This window comes from Calypte anna, chromosome 6 (assembly GCF_003957555.1).
Source record: "Calypte anna isolate BGI_N300 chromosome 6, bCalAnn1_v1.p, whole genome shotgun sequence".
Lineage (NCBI taxonomy): Eukaryota > Metazoa > Chordata > Aves > Apodiformes > Trochilidae > Calypte > Calypte anna.
In genome coordinates this window covers 11805889-11821648 of record NC_044252.1, presented here as the reverse complement: position 1 = coordinate 11821648, position 15760 = coordinate 11805889, and the positions used below count along the sequence as shown (strand labels likewise).

The 15760-nt window shown below is 36.0% G+C and overlaps 1 protein-coding gene across 1 annotated transcript in view; it reads left to right on the top strand.

Annotated features, from left to right (window-relative positions):
• The window catches only part of CTNNA3 (catenin alpha 3), a 413054-nt gene that overhangs the window by 83069 nt on the left and 314225 nt on the right, over positions 1 to 15760 (top strand). The window contains exon 6 of the mRNA XM_030453097.1: positions 10235 to 10498. Within this exon, the coding sequence (XP_030308957.1) occupies positions 10235 to 10498 (264 nt within the window). The remainder of the gene's footprint in view (positions 1 to 10234; positions 10499 to 15760) is intronic.

Here is a 15760-nt window from a genome sequence, read left to right as displayed (position 1 = left end):
TATTTGATTCTCATTATTACTTTGATCAGCTGTGGATTCATATGCTATTCTTTTGGAGATGCAGTGCAACTCTGTAACAGGTATAATAAAGGACAATATGATGAAGGTAAAAATGTCAGTATTTAACAAATTTTATAAGGTCCTTATCAGATTTTGCCTAATGACTTTAAACTGTGACTTCTTTCCACTGCTTTTTCTTATATCAGTGAGAATCATTATGTTTTGGATGTTGTCTCTATTGAATGTGGCTGTCTTAGAGCATGTTGCCTGTGATATCCCGTGCATTAAGGTTAAGAATTGTTTTGGACCCACTGAATTACAACAGGTAATGCCATTGTGTGATAACACTTACAAACAGGCTTGCTAGGGTTTTTGTAGTATTAGGTGTCTGATACAGGATAAAGCCTGAATTCTAACCAGTTTGAAGGGCCTTTATGTGACTGAATTTCTGATAGAGTCTTCAAGTTTGAAAAATGGAAAATATCTTTAGGATATTTTGTTCTGCAACAAGAATCATGATAAAATGTCTTATTAAAGATCAGCTTACTTTGGCTCGATTTTTTCATGAAACTTGAGCACCTATTTTCTTAGCTATTCAGAGAGCAGGAAAACTGCATTTACCAACCTTATTGCTATGTAAGAAATGTACTGTAAGATTAGTTCTCACTCTGCTAGGAGACCAGGACAACATTGTCTCCTTCTGAGTTATTTCAACTATAAAAAGTTGGTAGCTGACACATAAATTAAAATGGGGGTTAAACTACTGTCAACACACTTGTTATCTCTTAAGGTAAGGCCATGCAATTCCATACTGATCTCATTCTTGGGGGAGATATTTTTAATGCCTTCAACAACACAAAAGCATTTTCATTCCATGGATTTTGAAACTACCTGTGTTAATAAAGACATTATTGCACAATGTTTTTAGAAATAAAACCTTTATAATAACTGCTGTCTAAAAAAAAAGTATTTCAGAAGTTTTTTTCATTTTCTGACTCAAAGCCACAGGCTAGTACATCGTAGCTCCTCGTTACTAAAAAATTCAGATTTTGTTCATCCCTTAAAAACCTGTTTCATGGTGTTCACAAATAAAAAATATTTTATAAATGCTCAGTGAATATGTGAGGTTTGGACCCCAAAATTTGGATTTTGTCCTTAAAATTAATGGAATTAGATATTGGCTACAATATATACCATTTTTATCACTACTATGCTGAACTACATGCTTTATATAGTATATTGGGTAATACTCTTGGGCTGGTCACAATATGCTGTGAAGGTCATGCAATAATCTCTTTAGCATAAAGAAAAATAGTAGCATTTGATATGGTGGCTTTCACTACTGTTGAAAGAATACATCTTCAGAAAATCCAGCTGTTAAAACCTTTTTCCCTGAGATTTGCTTCTTGTGGATTTGTGTATCATACACCTATTGTAGGCTATAAATCCTCTCATCAGCGCTATATGTATGCCAGAGCATATTCCATGTAAAACATAACATGCTAAGCTTGAGCTTTTAAGCACTTCTTACATTGATTTTACAAGACTCTTGTGATTTTTATGCATCTTGAATTTTGTTTAACACTGGCATTAAAGGGCATTCTGCATTGAAGTGCCACCAGGGCAGATGGATAGAAGTTCTAATCTAAATAGAACCTATGTGAGGATAATTTCTAATTTTTATAGGAATGTTCAAACGAGGAAACCATGTTCTGTATTTTGCAGCATTTCTTGACAGATACTGGTGATTTAAATTATACATCTGTTCTTCCTCTGTATGGATTTTGTAGTGCTCACAGCAATTTATAGGTCTAGAGTGCAGCTGCTGGAAGTCATTTATTCTCAGCTCTGTATTAAATCTATCATATACAAATGCATTAACATTCAGCACAGACCTCAAGGGCTTATGGCTTTTTCTTTCTCACTCTGAGTTGCTGTCCTGTAAGTGTTTGTAAGGTGTGCAGGAAACAACATTAAAAATCTTAAAATTATAGATAAGAAAAAAAACCAAAACAAATGATTGTTTGTGATAAATATCTGAAACCAGCTCATTTTGCAGTTTGAGCTGAACAGCAAAACCAAAATCTACTGATGACATTTCTGAAATTGGTAATGCTAATAAGCTTGTTTTGATGCATTAGCACTTCTGTTCCATTTGCATGAGTGCCACTCTTTACCTGTCTTCATGTTACAGAGACTTTCACTGCTTGAAATTCAGTGTTTGAAATGTGTCCATCTTAAGAGAGTGAAGCTATGTCATTCTTTTACTTAATTCAGCTCTTTTAAAATATTTTTAATTAGACAAATGTAAACTAGCTTAGTTTAAATATTTGGAAAGTATTAACAATGAGAGTTAAAAATAATTACACTGTAAGTGGAATATGATGGAAGAATATAGATGATGACTGTTGATTCTGTAATATGAGAACATAGCAGTTGGGACAAGCCACCTGAATCAAACCTGTTTATTGTTGATGATTTCAGATCTTTCATATTGAGGTATTAAATCTAGGAAAATTGAACTATGCTCTGTTCAAGACAAGAGAAACTTGTACCTAGGGAAACCTGAGCTGATTTGTTGTGGAAGGATATTCTGAACTCTTGTACAGAGCAGAATATGTTCAGATATGATTTATTGTATAAAAAGGAGGCTAAAAACAGGCTTCGTGGGAAAGATCTGTTTGTTTGGTAGATGTTAAACTGCATATTAGTGCAAATGCTAATGGACATGATCTTCCCCTACTGATAGTTTTATTTAAGTTGTTTCTTAGTAGCTTAGTACTACTGAGGCAGATAATGAAGCAAGTTATAATAAATATCCCAAAATCCCCTTTAATTTTAAAATCTGAAAAAAGAAAGAAGTAAAAAATAATCACATGTGGTATTAAGAGAATTTAGTTGTGGATAAATGTCTTTCTGCCACATTTTTCAATGAGTCATCTTCCATTGAAAAAAATATAGGCCAAAGTAGTTTCTGAAAGCTTTAACAGCTGTATTCTGTGGATTGTACTATATACAAGTGCTGGTATACAAGTTATATTTTTCATAACTTTGTAATAACTACAGCATGAAAGATCTTGTACTGAGTCTTGCTCCATGAACTTTACCTGAGGTTTTTTTGGGTGAATGTATACAGAGTAGTTTTAACCTGCAATTTCTCACAAATTCCAATTTCCAGGTGTCTTTACTCCTATGAAAGAAGCTAGGTCCTGCTTTGGCATATATTGTGAACTTCTTGATTCTTCAGCAAGCTTCATGTTTATCATAGTTTGCCTTGTATTGCTTAGGTGCATATGCACAAATTCCTTGTCTATTGAAGACTGTGATATGTTGCTTTAAATCATGGAATGGCTGGGCTTGGAAGGGACCTTAAAGATCATCTAGTTCCAACCTCCAAGCCAGGAGCAAGGACATTTCCCACTAGAATCACTAGAAGATTCTAGTAATGTAAAGTTCTATAGAACTTTAAATTATGGCTTGTGTGTCAATCTCTGTGCTCTTTTCTCTCAAGGATGGATGTTAACCAGCAGATTATTTAGCTTAAATCATAAAATGGAATTTTAAATAACATGGGTCAAGCTAGTACTAGCACATAGAATGGTCTTATGAGAAAAACAATTGCTCTTAAGCTCTCTGAAAAGAGTTCTATCTCCAGGTCATGTTAAGAACTAAGCACTGAAAACTAACAAAAAAAGACAGTTAATGGCATGAAAACACTAGACTTCTGAATATTCTCAACTCTTTGACAGGAGCACAAAGAGAAGGTATTCCTTAGGTAGAAATGTTAATGAAGAAAACTGCTGCTTTACTTATTTTGTCTTTTCAAATAAAAGACTACTGCTTTACTCATTAAATTACCTAACAGGACTTTAGGCTGCAGCTGCCCCGCTTTTAGTTGCTTCTACACTACCTATCCTATATTCAAGTGCCTAAAATCAACAGAGCTGGGTATATAACTGAATCCTTCCCATCCATTATTTCTTCATCTTAATCTTCCTTACGCATTTCCTGTTTCTCTCTCTTCAAATTGTCGTGGTTTTCTGTTATATTTACTCCCTCTCTTTTTCCTTACCTCCTCTCTTCCAGTCCTTGACATTTTTCATTAGTCATCTTCTCTTCAAGATGTGATAAAACCTTCCATAGATTACTAACTTTGGAGACCTCACCCTGATGAATGTCTCCTTCTCTATTTCCAGGCAAGCTCAAGGCAAATATGACCATAACTGTGCTAGGAGAAAGCCTTTGTGAGGTAATATATTAAGCAGTGTATGTTTGCAGAAAAAAAAGGTTGCTGGGCATTAAAGAAAAGTTCATACATTATTTTTAAAGGGAAAAATTGCTTTGCTGCCTTTCAAAATCAGCTGCTTTGTCTAGGAGCCTGAAAGTTAACATAGCAGGGTATTGGAAATGTGGGGACCAAATCCTGGAATAATGGATAGAGAGGTGACAGCAAGGTGTTGCTCTATCAGCTGTAACTCAGCTAGATGATGCTGAAGCATGAGACAGAAGATTGTGCAGCAGTTGCCATCTGATGCAACAAAGACATCAAAAGAAACTGTATCTTCCTTAGCAGAACATTCCTGAAAACCAATGGTAAATTTCAAAAGTAGGGATGCACTCATGGGCAGGTTTTGATACTTTGTATAAGACAGCATTGCTTTTCTATCATTATATATCAGTTTGAGTATGATTAAAAGTACATAGGTACAGACACAGAGAGAATGTTGCAAGACTCCTCATGAGAACCTCAGTCATGTAAAGCTGTTTCCTGTTTGCTCTAAGCTGACTGAAAGTTACAGTTTTCTGGAGACAGTGCAAAGTCTTCTTAGAGGCAGAGGGTATTAAGGCTTAGTCCTGTTGTAGCATTGAAATGCCTGTTCTGTAACACTTCACTGTTTGTGTGTTCATGCATAAGGTTTATTTCAGCAAACTCTGCTTGCAGTTTATAAACAAAAAGGGTATGTGTATATTGTGTTGCTAATATGGTGCTTATGAATGCTGTATACATGCTAACTATAGGATCTATTTATATTTAAATATTTTATATATATATATATATATATATCTAACAGTTATGCATGAGAGACTAAGAACTGTTGATGAGATCCGAAGCCAGGAAAAATAAATCTAGAGGCTGGTTAATACTTCTTTAGTGGAAAGTTAGCTTGGAATTCCTGACAATCAAGCATATACGATTTGCTGCTTTGTAAAGGTAGGTTCCCATTTTTGTTTTCAGACCTGGTAGATCTAAAAGATACATCTTTTAAAACAGCTTTTTTTTTTTTTTTTTTTTTTTGTGGTGCCTGCAAACGTTGTTTTGTAGAATGTCAGTGCTTGAGCATTGTCTGTCTATCAGAGAAGACAAAAGAGAAAGGATAATATTTACATTTCTGGAGTGTTTATTTCATCTACTTGTTTGTAGTTGCTATTAAAAAAGAAAAAAAAACCAAAACAACAAAGGTGAACAAACTGGCTGTAGTAATACAAGCTTTCTCTCTGAAGGAGCAGATGAGTTATTTTAAAGATGATTTTCTGTCTCTATGACACCAGAAGATCTAATGATTTTCTTTCCAGAGGTAACGGCAGGATTATGATTCAGTCAATGAGAAACACACAAGGTGTGTTTAAACAAATTCCTTTGATGTACTGGCATGCTGAGTTCACTGGTTTACCTTCTCAAAGGCATTTCACTTGCTGTGAATGGAAGTAAGGCAATCTTTTATGGTCAGAGTAGTGCAGCTCTATGATCTAGTGATGTTTTGTGTGCTAACAAAACCATTATCCCAAGCCAGGTGTTTTTCCCAGTGGGTGTTTCTGTCTGTCACTTAGACCAGAAGCTCAAGTGTATAGCTCAAAGCATAAGGTGTAGGAAGGGGGTCATTAAAACCATGCCGTTCAACTTCTGTAAATTTAGCATTTTGTAGAGTAGGCAGGGTCAGTGTTATAACAGAGCCTATGGCAGGTGATCCCTGCTCATGGTAAATGTTTATCTGTTTAGCAAAAGATATTGTGGGGGTACCCTCTCCCACTGCCTGCACCAAGGGGACACAGCTGTGCCAGGTGAAGGGATCCGGGTCTGCGCCAGACCATCGGGAATGTGTGTGGAGATGAGGTCGGAGGGCAAGGTGGGAATTCATGGATGAGATTGAGGTCAGGCCTGGAGAGAGACAGCTCAGTGGTGTTTCAGAAGCAGCAGGGTGACAGGGCAGGACTGAGCTCAGGAGGTCAGTCTGTGGGATGAGCTCTGCAAGCTCCATGTTCACCATAGTTTGACGAACTGAGGGCAGGGACTACCAATCCCAGAGTGAGTGGAATTGGGGCTCCAGGGCCCAAAGGGGTGGGGTGGATGGAGCCCCTGGCTGATGGCTGGGCAGGGCTTGGAGCCCAGCAGTGCTCTCAGGGCCCTCACAGGTAGAAGCCTTTAAAACCTGTGTGAAATCTGTATTATCTAGGAAGAAATGGCACAGCTGAATAACAATGTGACAGTCAGTATCAACCTCCAGTCTTTTTCACTTTCTTCTCTGTGAGATCTTTTCTTCCAGTTAATAATGCAGTACCTATGAAATAGATAAACTGGAGTGTTAGCCAGATTAACAGCACATGGTTGCACTTGGAAGAGTTTAAGCTTTGCCATTGTCTTTAATTCACCTCGTTGAAGCAATTTGGCACTAACTTTTGGCTGAAGGCTGAACATTAAAGCCCACTTTAAGCTGCAATATAAAGTAATTGTTTTGTCCCCTAGACTGTAGTAGCATAGAACTGTGGGGGTTTGTATGTCTGTTTTTCCTGAGTATAGAACTCAGTTCAATGACATCTGTCCCTGCAAAGAGTGAGCTGGGGGACTGTAGTGCACTTCATCTGAAGCTGCCTTTGTGACCCTTGTGTTGACTGCAGCCCGTGTGAAAAATGGGAGTGTGTTTTGTACCCACAGTGATACCTGGATCCCATGTTGTGCTGAGATGAATACTCAGTCAGCAATAGCTGTCCTCCTGGTGTATTGTGCTGTCAAACCTTAAATGTATTGTGTGAAAAAGAGCAAATTATTTTTTGTTTTTTCTTCTTGTTGAAGCAGTGCGATCAAAGCTTAACTGTGAAGGTCATTTCCAAGTTTTCTATTCAAAGTCACCTTGTCCATTTACCAATGTTTGGCTGGAACAAGCCACAGCTGGGAATCTGTGACTACCCATTTTTTCCATTATAATCAGGGGCAAAAGTGAGGAAGATGTAATAGTATGTCTGGGAAGGGGGCTGGGACAGTAGCCTGGGAAGTATCACTGTATTGAGCCTCTTAGATTGGCAGTGGTTGGAGACAGGATAATCTTTGATCTCAGCTGACCATATGACATCTCTTGAATGCTTGAATCTTATTTTTGGAATAACAAGAAAGTGGTAAGTTGTGAAGAAAAAGAAAAATAGACTAAAGCTCAGTAAAGTAACTGGGTCAATGACAGATACCCAAATATTAGAGTATGAAGAAAGTGTTGGCAAGAACTGTTTCAGAAAATTTCTCCTCTATAGTCCTATTTGTCTTCTACCTCTGTACAGGTGGAAGATGGTTCATTCAGACTTAAAACAACCTCTGAGTTACAAAGACCATAGTCATAGTTTGTATTCTCTTGATATTGTTCTGGTGCTGTTTTGCAGTTATTTCAATCCTGTCTGTACCTACTTTTCTCTGTATGATTATTTTGTATGCTTGAGTAACATGTCTTGTTACATTCTGTGTTAAAGTTACTGAAGTGTCTGGGAAAGGCTCAGTACATACCAAGTATCTATTTGAGTCCAGCTTTCACTACAGCCATATTTGACACAATTAATGCTCAGGCCTGTAAAAATCTATGGCCTTAATTTGGAAGCTTGTCTAAAAGTGTGGAAGTCATTAAAATTTAGCACACTGCACATTAACTTGTTTAGAACTGTGACAGATAGGTAGCTCATAGGAGAATGTTAACACTGCAGTTCTCAAGTGATATGTATCAAAGGGTAACTTAAAAGTAACTGTACACTTTATCAATATTGTTTACTTGTGTTTTCCAGTGGTATGTTCTCTTTGACAGGTGAAAAAGGAATCAGATGGTTTCTGTATTTTTCTCTCCAGTGGAAAAGGTTTATGGACTATAGATTAACAATCTTTTTTTTTAGAGACTTTTTTTCTTCAGAGAACTATTACATTACTCTGATAATGAATATTTGCAAAGATTTGGTAGAGAAATAACACAAGTGTAGGGTTTTTTAGCCTGCGGTGGAGAAGGTCAGATTAAGATTATCAACTGTGTTCAGTTCAGATGAAAAATATTGAGGAATTAATTCTTTGTTGAGGTGGAAAGGCAGAATAGCTCTACAGCTTTTTAAAGGGCTGTCCAAAGCTCACAAGTGAACAAAATAGTAATGTATTTCATGGGCCTAAGTATTTATGATTCTTTTTAGCATAATTAAGTAAAAGTGAGGCTTTTCATAGATGAATTTACCAGTACAATGATTCTGAAACTCTGTGCAATATTGTGTGGAACAAAACCTTCTGTGTTTTAAAAACATTAACATACTGAAGTTTTTTGCCTGCTTACAGATGACGTGTTATTAACTTGTCATTCCTGACTTTGTCCTACTGGCTTGCCAGTTTTGGATTTGTTATGAATTCATTGTTCCTGACTAAACAGTGTTGTTTTAGAGGAAAAGGTAGTCCTGTGGAATCGCTTTTCATAGTTTCCATATGATGCAGCAAAGGAAGAAATGTTTAGGAATAGAATGCAGCTAGATTGAAGAGTTACATTAACACACCATTGGATCTCTAGGTTTGTGGTTTCCTTGCAGCACAGGAGAAAAGAAAGCATTCTGTTGTCTTGTAATTTAATTGTAGGAAAGGCAGATTAAATCATTAGGGCCGAAATCTTTATTTAAAAATAGATAACACTTTTTTGCTGAGAGTGCACTGGATAAATTGCAGATGCTTTACCAAGGTTGGAGGTGCACTAGTGTTTGGATTTGAGAACACTGGGCAATGAAGATGTTCCTGCACAGTGGTAATTCATTTATTTATTGCTTATTGAAAATGTAAACATATGTTGAGTATTAATATGCTCAAGAAATTAACTTTTCTTACTAATTGAGATGACCACCTGGTGGAATAATTGTTTGCTTCTGTTTAACGCTCCAGCTCTCTCTCCACCCCCTCTCTCCTTCTTTCCCTTTTCCCCATTTGTGGTGGGCTTGTTGTTTGTTTTTTTATTTTATCCCTGAGATTTCAGTCAGTCTGAGAATTAAGATGAAATCCTATGTCAAATGCATATCTGGCAGTAAATGAGATTTTAGAAGCATAGGACTGATTCATTTAATGTTAAATACTCCTCTCCTCGTCCATAAACTTATGAACATTGTGAATTGAGAAGAGAATACCATGATGCTTTTTAAAATAATGCATATAGAACCTGATGCAGTGTAAAGGAAAATAACTAAAAGGACTTCAGGTTGCTTCAGAGCAAGCTGCAAATGGCTTTGTATATATTCTCTTCTTCATCCTTCATGTGCCTCTTCTCATTATTTGATGCTGGTGCCACAGGCTTTTATTGTTTTGTTTTCCTTTCCTTTTTTACTTCCCCCCTGAATTTAACTGTCTCCTTCACCCAAGCCATTTAGCAAATATCTACTATTTTGTGTTTTTTTTTTTTATTTTTTTAATTTATTTTATTTGTTTTTCTTTTTTTTTCCAAAGACAGAAGATGAAGAAGAACAGTGGGGAGAATATCTAGCATAAAATAGTTCCTCACAATTCTGATGTTGACTCTATGATTACACCAGAGGCCATAACTTTATTCTGATGGGGCAGGGAAACAAACACGAGGAGCATGTTTAGATGTAACAGTCACAGAATTCCTTGCTTAATCCTTCTCTATTGCTCATGAAGACAGACATGTCTGGGAGGAAAGACAGCTAATTTCCAGGTTACTTTTCCCATGGAAAAACTGTGCTTAAAACCAAGCAAAATGTGGACAGTTCATGGTGTTTTTTATAAGACACAATAAAAAGATGGGGTTTTTTTCCACAGGCTTAGTTCATTTCTCATGAGATAAAGATGATTCAATTGTAAGTACTGGTGTAGCCCGTTTTCACAATCTTTGATGAATTTAACTTGATGTTTCCTTAAACAGAACAGGGAGATAAAAAAAAAAATGTTTATACATTACTTATCAGCTTTGAAGTGCTTTTGGAAATAAACAGCATGTTCTTTTGCTGATAGGATTTGAAATCTAGCAATCAGCGAGATGAAATTGCTGCAGCACGTGCATCCCTGAAGGAAAATTCATCTCTCCTACATTCAATATGTTCAGCTTGTTTGGAACATTCAGATGTGGCATCCCTTAAAGCCAGCAAGGATTCAATTTGCAATGAAATACAGAATGCTCTTGATGTAATTTCTAATGCTTCCCAAGGAGTTGGAAATAAAAAGGAACAATCATCATCTCACACAGCTACTCTTGGAAGTGCACTTGATGAGCTTGAGGTATGTAAACTTGTGATACTGAAAAATGGTTTAATTCACCTAATAAAAAAATAAAAAATATTGCTATTGTGTTGGACCTAAAGACTTTAGAAGTAAACGCTCTGCTTAGTCCTAGTCTAAATAGTATCACTCTAAATTATCTCATTGCAGAAGAATCATTTCCTTCAAAAAAGTTTGTAGTTAAGTCTTCAGGTATGTTCAGTATTTGGCTTCCTTAGAATGTCAGGGAAGAATTAGCTCTAAGTGTGTCAATAATGATGGAAAAAGACTCTGAGTTTCACACTGAGTGAATGAGTTTAGTTTACAAATAAGAGTTTACCAGGTGATGGTAATCACTGGTGCCTTGGCTGCCTTTAAATTGGTACCATGCAAGCTGAAGGCTATTAATTCAAAACCTGTCATTGGGATCATTATGTATTCTATATAATTGAAGGATTTAGAAACCTCATTATGTTTTAATTAAAGTGACATCACCAATGTGGTTTCACAAACTGCATTTTTACTTCAACAATTTACACAGATATTTGGAGAAAGTCAGTTCTTTCTCTACTCCTGACCTGATCCCAAGCTTTTGTATGCAGCTATGTATTTCTCGTGGCTGCTCTGGCTCTTACCAGCATTATTTTCCACTCTCCTGACAGAAGTGGTAACTTAATTCCTGTAGAGGAGATTACAGTCCACACTCCTAATCTTCTGTAATTCACATAGGCCCAGATCAGTAAAAGAAATGAAAAGAAATGAAAGTTTCTAAACCTATTTGCAAATATGCATCTTTTTGGTTGTAAATTCTCCAGACAAGCAGATCTCAGCCTTGGGACTCCAATATTGTTGATACATTTTCAGAATTGATGTTGTGAGTGGTGGTAATAGATTTTGTCTAATGTTGTCAATGAAAGGTTGGAGAAATATACTGAAATATGACAAAAACTTGTAGTGGCAGTTTATTGATGAAAACAGACTTCTCAGTCATGCTCCCAGTTGAATCTGACAGCTTCCCCTGCAGCCCCCCCTAAGGGAAGCAAGCTACTATGGCGTGTTAATGGCATGTTACATGAAAAAAAGAGGCATTTAGGAGTAATACATTGTTACTTTGAAACTCTGAATTACAAATCATATAGTTGAAGTGAGAGCTATTATTTAACTTTTTGTTAAGATTTTTTTTAAACAAAATTAGCCGAAAGCTTTGCATCTTCTGACTGCAGATGAATTAATCTTAACTGCATGTGAGCAGTATAATTTTAATGGCTTTCAAAGAAATAATAAAATTTATTTATGTTTTAAAATTTGAGATTTGTGATAATCACAGAATGGAAAAGTTGTCTTCTGGATTGAATTTGTTTTATCTCTGAAACATAAGAACACAGAACTATGACTGTTATACAAAGGCATTTGTTTATGGAGTCTAAATATATTTTTACCTAGGTAACACAAATGGGAATTGGAGCTGTGTGAGTTAGATAAAGCACAATTTATAGAGCATTAAGCTTCTTAAAATGATTTTATGAATTAGATGGTAATACTTTTCTTTCTTTATAGAAATTTTTATTAGCTAAGGACCTGAAATAACCTTTGTTCTATCTCCCTGTTGCAAATACACTGCCATGAAATAGATTGATATTGTAAATAGTCTATTGGGAACAAATCTCATTAAATGTTTATTATGTGAAATTTATCATGGAGTTTACCCAACAATCTAGTATCTAGATGTTTTGCAATGTCATTCTTCCTCTGCCAGTGCTGGCAGTGTGAAAGTTACTACAGATTTATAGGTGAGGGAACCACCAGTAAAAATAGAGCAGCTAACTCTTAAATCAGTAGATTCTCAAGAATTTCTCTTAAGGGCTCCATTTAACTACCATGTCATTCATAAATAAACACAGTTATAACTTTATAAATTTAATTGCATATTAAGATCTGTTTAAAAGAGTGCGTATGTGCAGGTAATCTACTGCCTGGTCTTGCATCTTCTGAATGTAAAGTGATTTTTCACAAGATGATACAGGTCTTGCATGCCTGACTTTCTGTCATCTTGTTCATCTGATATGTGGCCTTGTAATGACCACTGCTACCTAACAGAGCAATTACATATGAGATGTCAAAATACTGTAAATTAGTACAAAATGTCAGGAAATAGAACCAGGTCTCTGGATAATCAGGGTCCCTGTTTTTCACTGCTCAGAATACCAGTGAGGGGTGAAAACTGAAATGTAGTCACTCCTTTTCAGTGCTTACCTCTGCTTAAGTACTCAGGTAGCAGGCCACTCTTTGCCTTAACAAGCAAAACTACAAAGGAGCTTTTTGCATATCTAGTTTCTTCTGATTGATTTGAAATTGAATTCTGCTTAGATGTACTGATCATAAAATATTTGATAGAATTGCTTCAAGAGTTTAATCTCGGGGCAAAATCTTAAGTCATATTTTCCTGGTTATTATTTCCTAGATTTCTTTTCTATTCCATTGGACTGGTACTGTAGTAGCTTTTTTGTCAGTGCTATCTGTCCATCTTTGCATGAACTTACACTGTGTTATTAAAGACTGCAGTGTGAGGGAGACAGAGCTTTAAATCTCTAATATAAATAAACCTGTCTTCCACACCAGAAATCAATGTCCTGACCTCTGGAAACTTATCTGTATCTCAGAATGCTTTTCCTTGTCATACTTAGAAGTTCATCGTGGATGAGTCTTTCACTTGCAATATTTGTTTGAAATGATCCATTTGGTGTAAGTTCCCTATATTTGAAAAGGTAAATAATTAAACAATGACTAGTTTTGTGCAGTTTTTAAAATCTGTATTAATATATTAGTTATTACAGTAAAAGCTTTTTCATTTTCCTGTCTTTGGACGCAGCCAAAGTAAACGAAGTCCTATATAATGCAATCATTGAACCTGGTATAGACCCATAAGCCTTTGTAATGGGCTATCCTGTCACTTGCCTGTAACAAATCCATAAAGCTACTTTTAGACTTCTTATAATCTTTCAGAATAGACAACATAAAATCGCAGTAGTAGATTTTTTGTGATATTCTGCAATGTATGAAAATTCCAGAATTCTATGCAGAAAAATCCAGAAACATCCAGACAGTTACTATTACTTTTACTTTCTAGTAATTCTCTGTGGAAATTTGAGGACTGGAGTTCAGGTAGTCCCAGTTTCTGGTACAAAGCATAGCATATTCCTAGAACTTTAGGTTCCAGCAGAGGTTATTTAAGAAGATTCATTGTCCGCTGTATTTATGTATGTTTTAGGTAGTAAGTCTGGGACTGAAGTGCTGCTGAGACTACTTAAATAACTAGAGTTATTTAAGTTATTTATTTATTTTTAAATAAAATGGGGGACTTCAAGAAGATAGAACAGTAGTGGAGATGGAATGTTGAAAAACCTAACACTTGTCCTTCAAGCTGGGAAATACAAGTTTCCATTTAAGCTACAAAGTAATGCAGAAAGTACCTGCTCTGGTTTAATTTGGAAATATTCAGATTATGAAGTCTGATTTTTCTCTAGCATTTCTGGAGAATCTCCCAGCTGTCTCAAACCAATCCCTTCTATATTTCAGAAAAGACAGGAGGATTGAACATGTACCAAAGTCTCCCTTTCTCTAGATCATATCTGATGTGTAAGAGAATGTTAATAATAACCAGCAAGACAGTTTCAAGGTGACTGAAGTCCCTTTTCTGGCTGTGTAATCTTTTATCTTATGGTCTAATAGAACAATTTCAGTACTTTTAGAATTGCCTAAGCAAGGCAGTACCTGAAATTGTGATGTTAAATCTAAACTGAAAAAATTATTAAAATTCTCCATCTTAAAAGTAGTCCAGCACATACAGGGTAAGCACAGATAAATTCTGATTCACCTGACCTCAATTCCACCTCAGGGTATATAGCATAGTTTTCTTGTTTAATATTTCTTCTAAAAGCTTGAAGCCACATATTAAGGTAATAGGTGAATGGATTTATGTGGAATTTAGGCTTGATGATCTGGGCCATTTTGAGAATGTTTCAGATGTTCAGTTAGGTTAAAAATTACCAGTTCAATTTTCTTTAAATGCTGAAGCTTGAATATACTTATTTTCATATTTCACAAGAATATCACCTCTCCTTTTCTTTCTCTTCAGAATATTGCTTGACACACAAATGTAATTAGTTTTATCATGGCAAGAGTTGTCTGCTTTTGTTTACCCTAGCTAGTGAAAAGCAAAAGGACCCTTATATCTATGTCCTTTGGAAAAACAATCATGGAACAAAAAGCTACTATTTTGATCTTTGCCCATATTCAGCCTGTTAAAGGTGCTACAGTGTGGGATTATACTGCACTAAAAATCAGCAGAACTAGACTGCTCTTGTAATCTGATTGAAACATTTTCAGCAGTGAGTTAGCACTGCTGTTTTTGTGTTGAATCCAGAGGTCCTCCTGATGTCTAAAAGACTAAATTTTGGAGGTGTTGAACCCCTCTTTCAAACAAAGCTGATCGAGTTACGTAGACAAAGCACAGAATATTACTGAGTGGTGAACTCATATACAGTGTTGTAGTTGTACATGCACATTACAATCCTAGTGTAAGACAAATATCTTCTTTTTAAGAACTTTGGAGGTAAATATACAAGACAGACCCACTGTATGGGAGGAAGAGAAAGATAGATGAACCTCAAGAAATGTAGGCAGATACAGGAAAGAGTTTGAAAAAAGAAATACTTTTTTTACAACTGAAGTGACAATTTGAAGAAGAGAAATAGTGCTGGCTGATAACTTGGGAAGATGGAATACCACTGCCTGTTGTAACAAATACTTTCTATATAGCCCTGGACCTGGAACTCAGTGCCTCAGTTCTTTGTTTATAATATGGGGTTGATATCTTTTTTCTTTTTTTTTTTTCTTTTTTTTTTTTTTTTTTAAGAATAGGATGTTGTGAAATTTGATAGACCAAATAGATAACTGCAGTGGTAAGAATGCATGCATGTTTACAAATAGCATTTCTGTTTCCAGAAGTGAAATGGCTTGTAGAAGAATGAATACCAGATACAGGTGCAGAATCATAGAATCTTAGAATTTTCAGGGTTGGAAGGGACCTTTAAGATCATCCAGTTCAAACCTCCCTGCCATGGGCAGGAACACCTCCCACTAGATCAGGTTGCTCAGATCCCTGTCCAGCCTGGCCTTAAAAACTTCCAGGGATGGGGCTTCCACCACCTCTCTGGGCAACCTGCTCCAGTATTTCACCACCCTCATGGGGAAGAACTTCTTCCTAATATCTCATCTAAATCT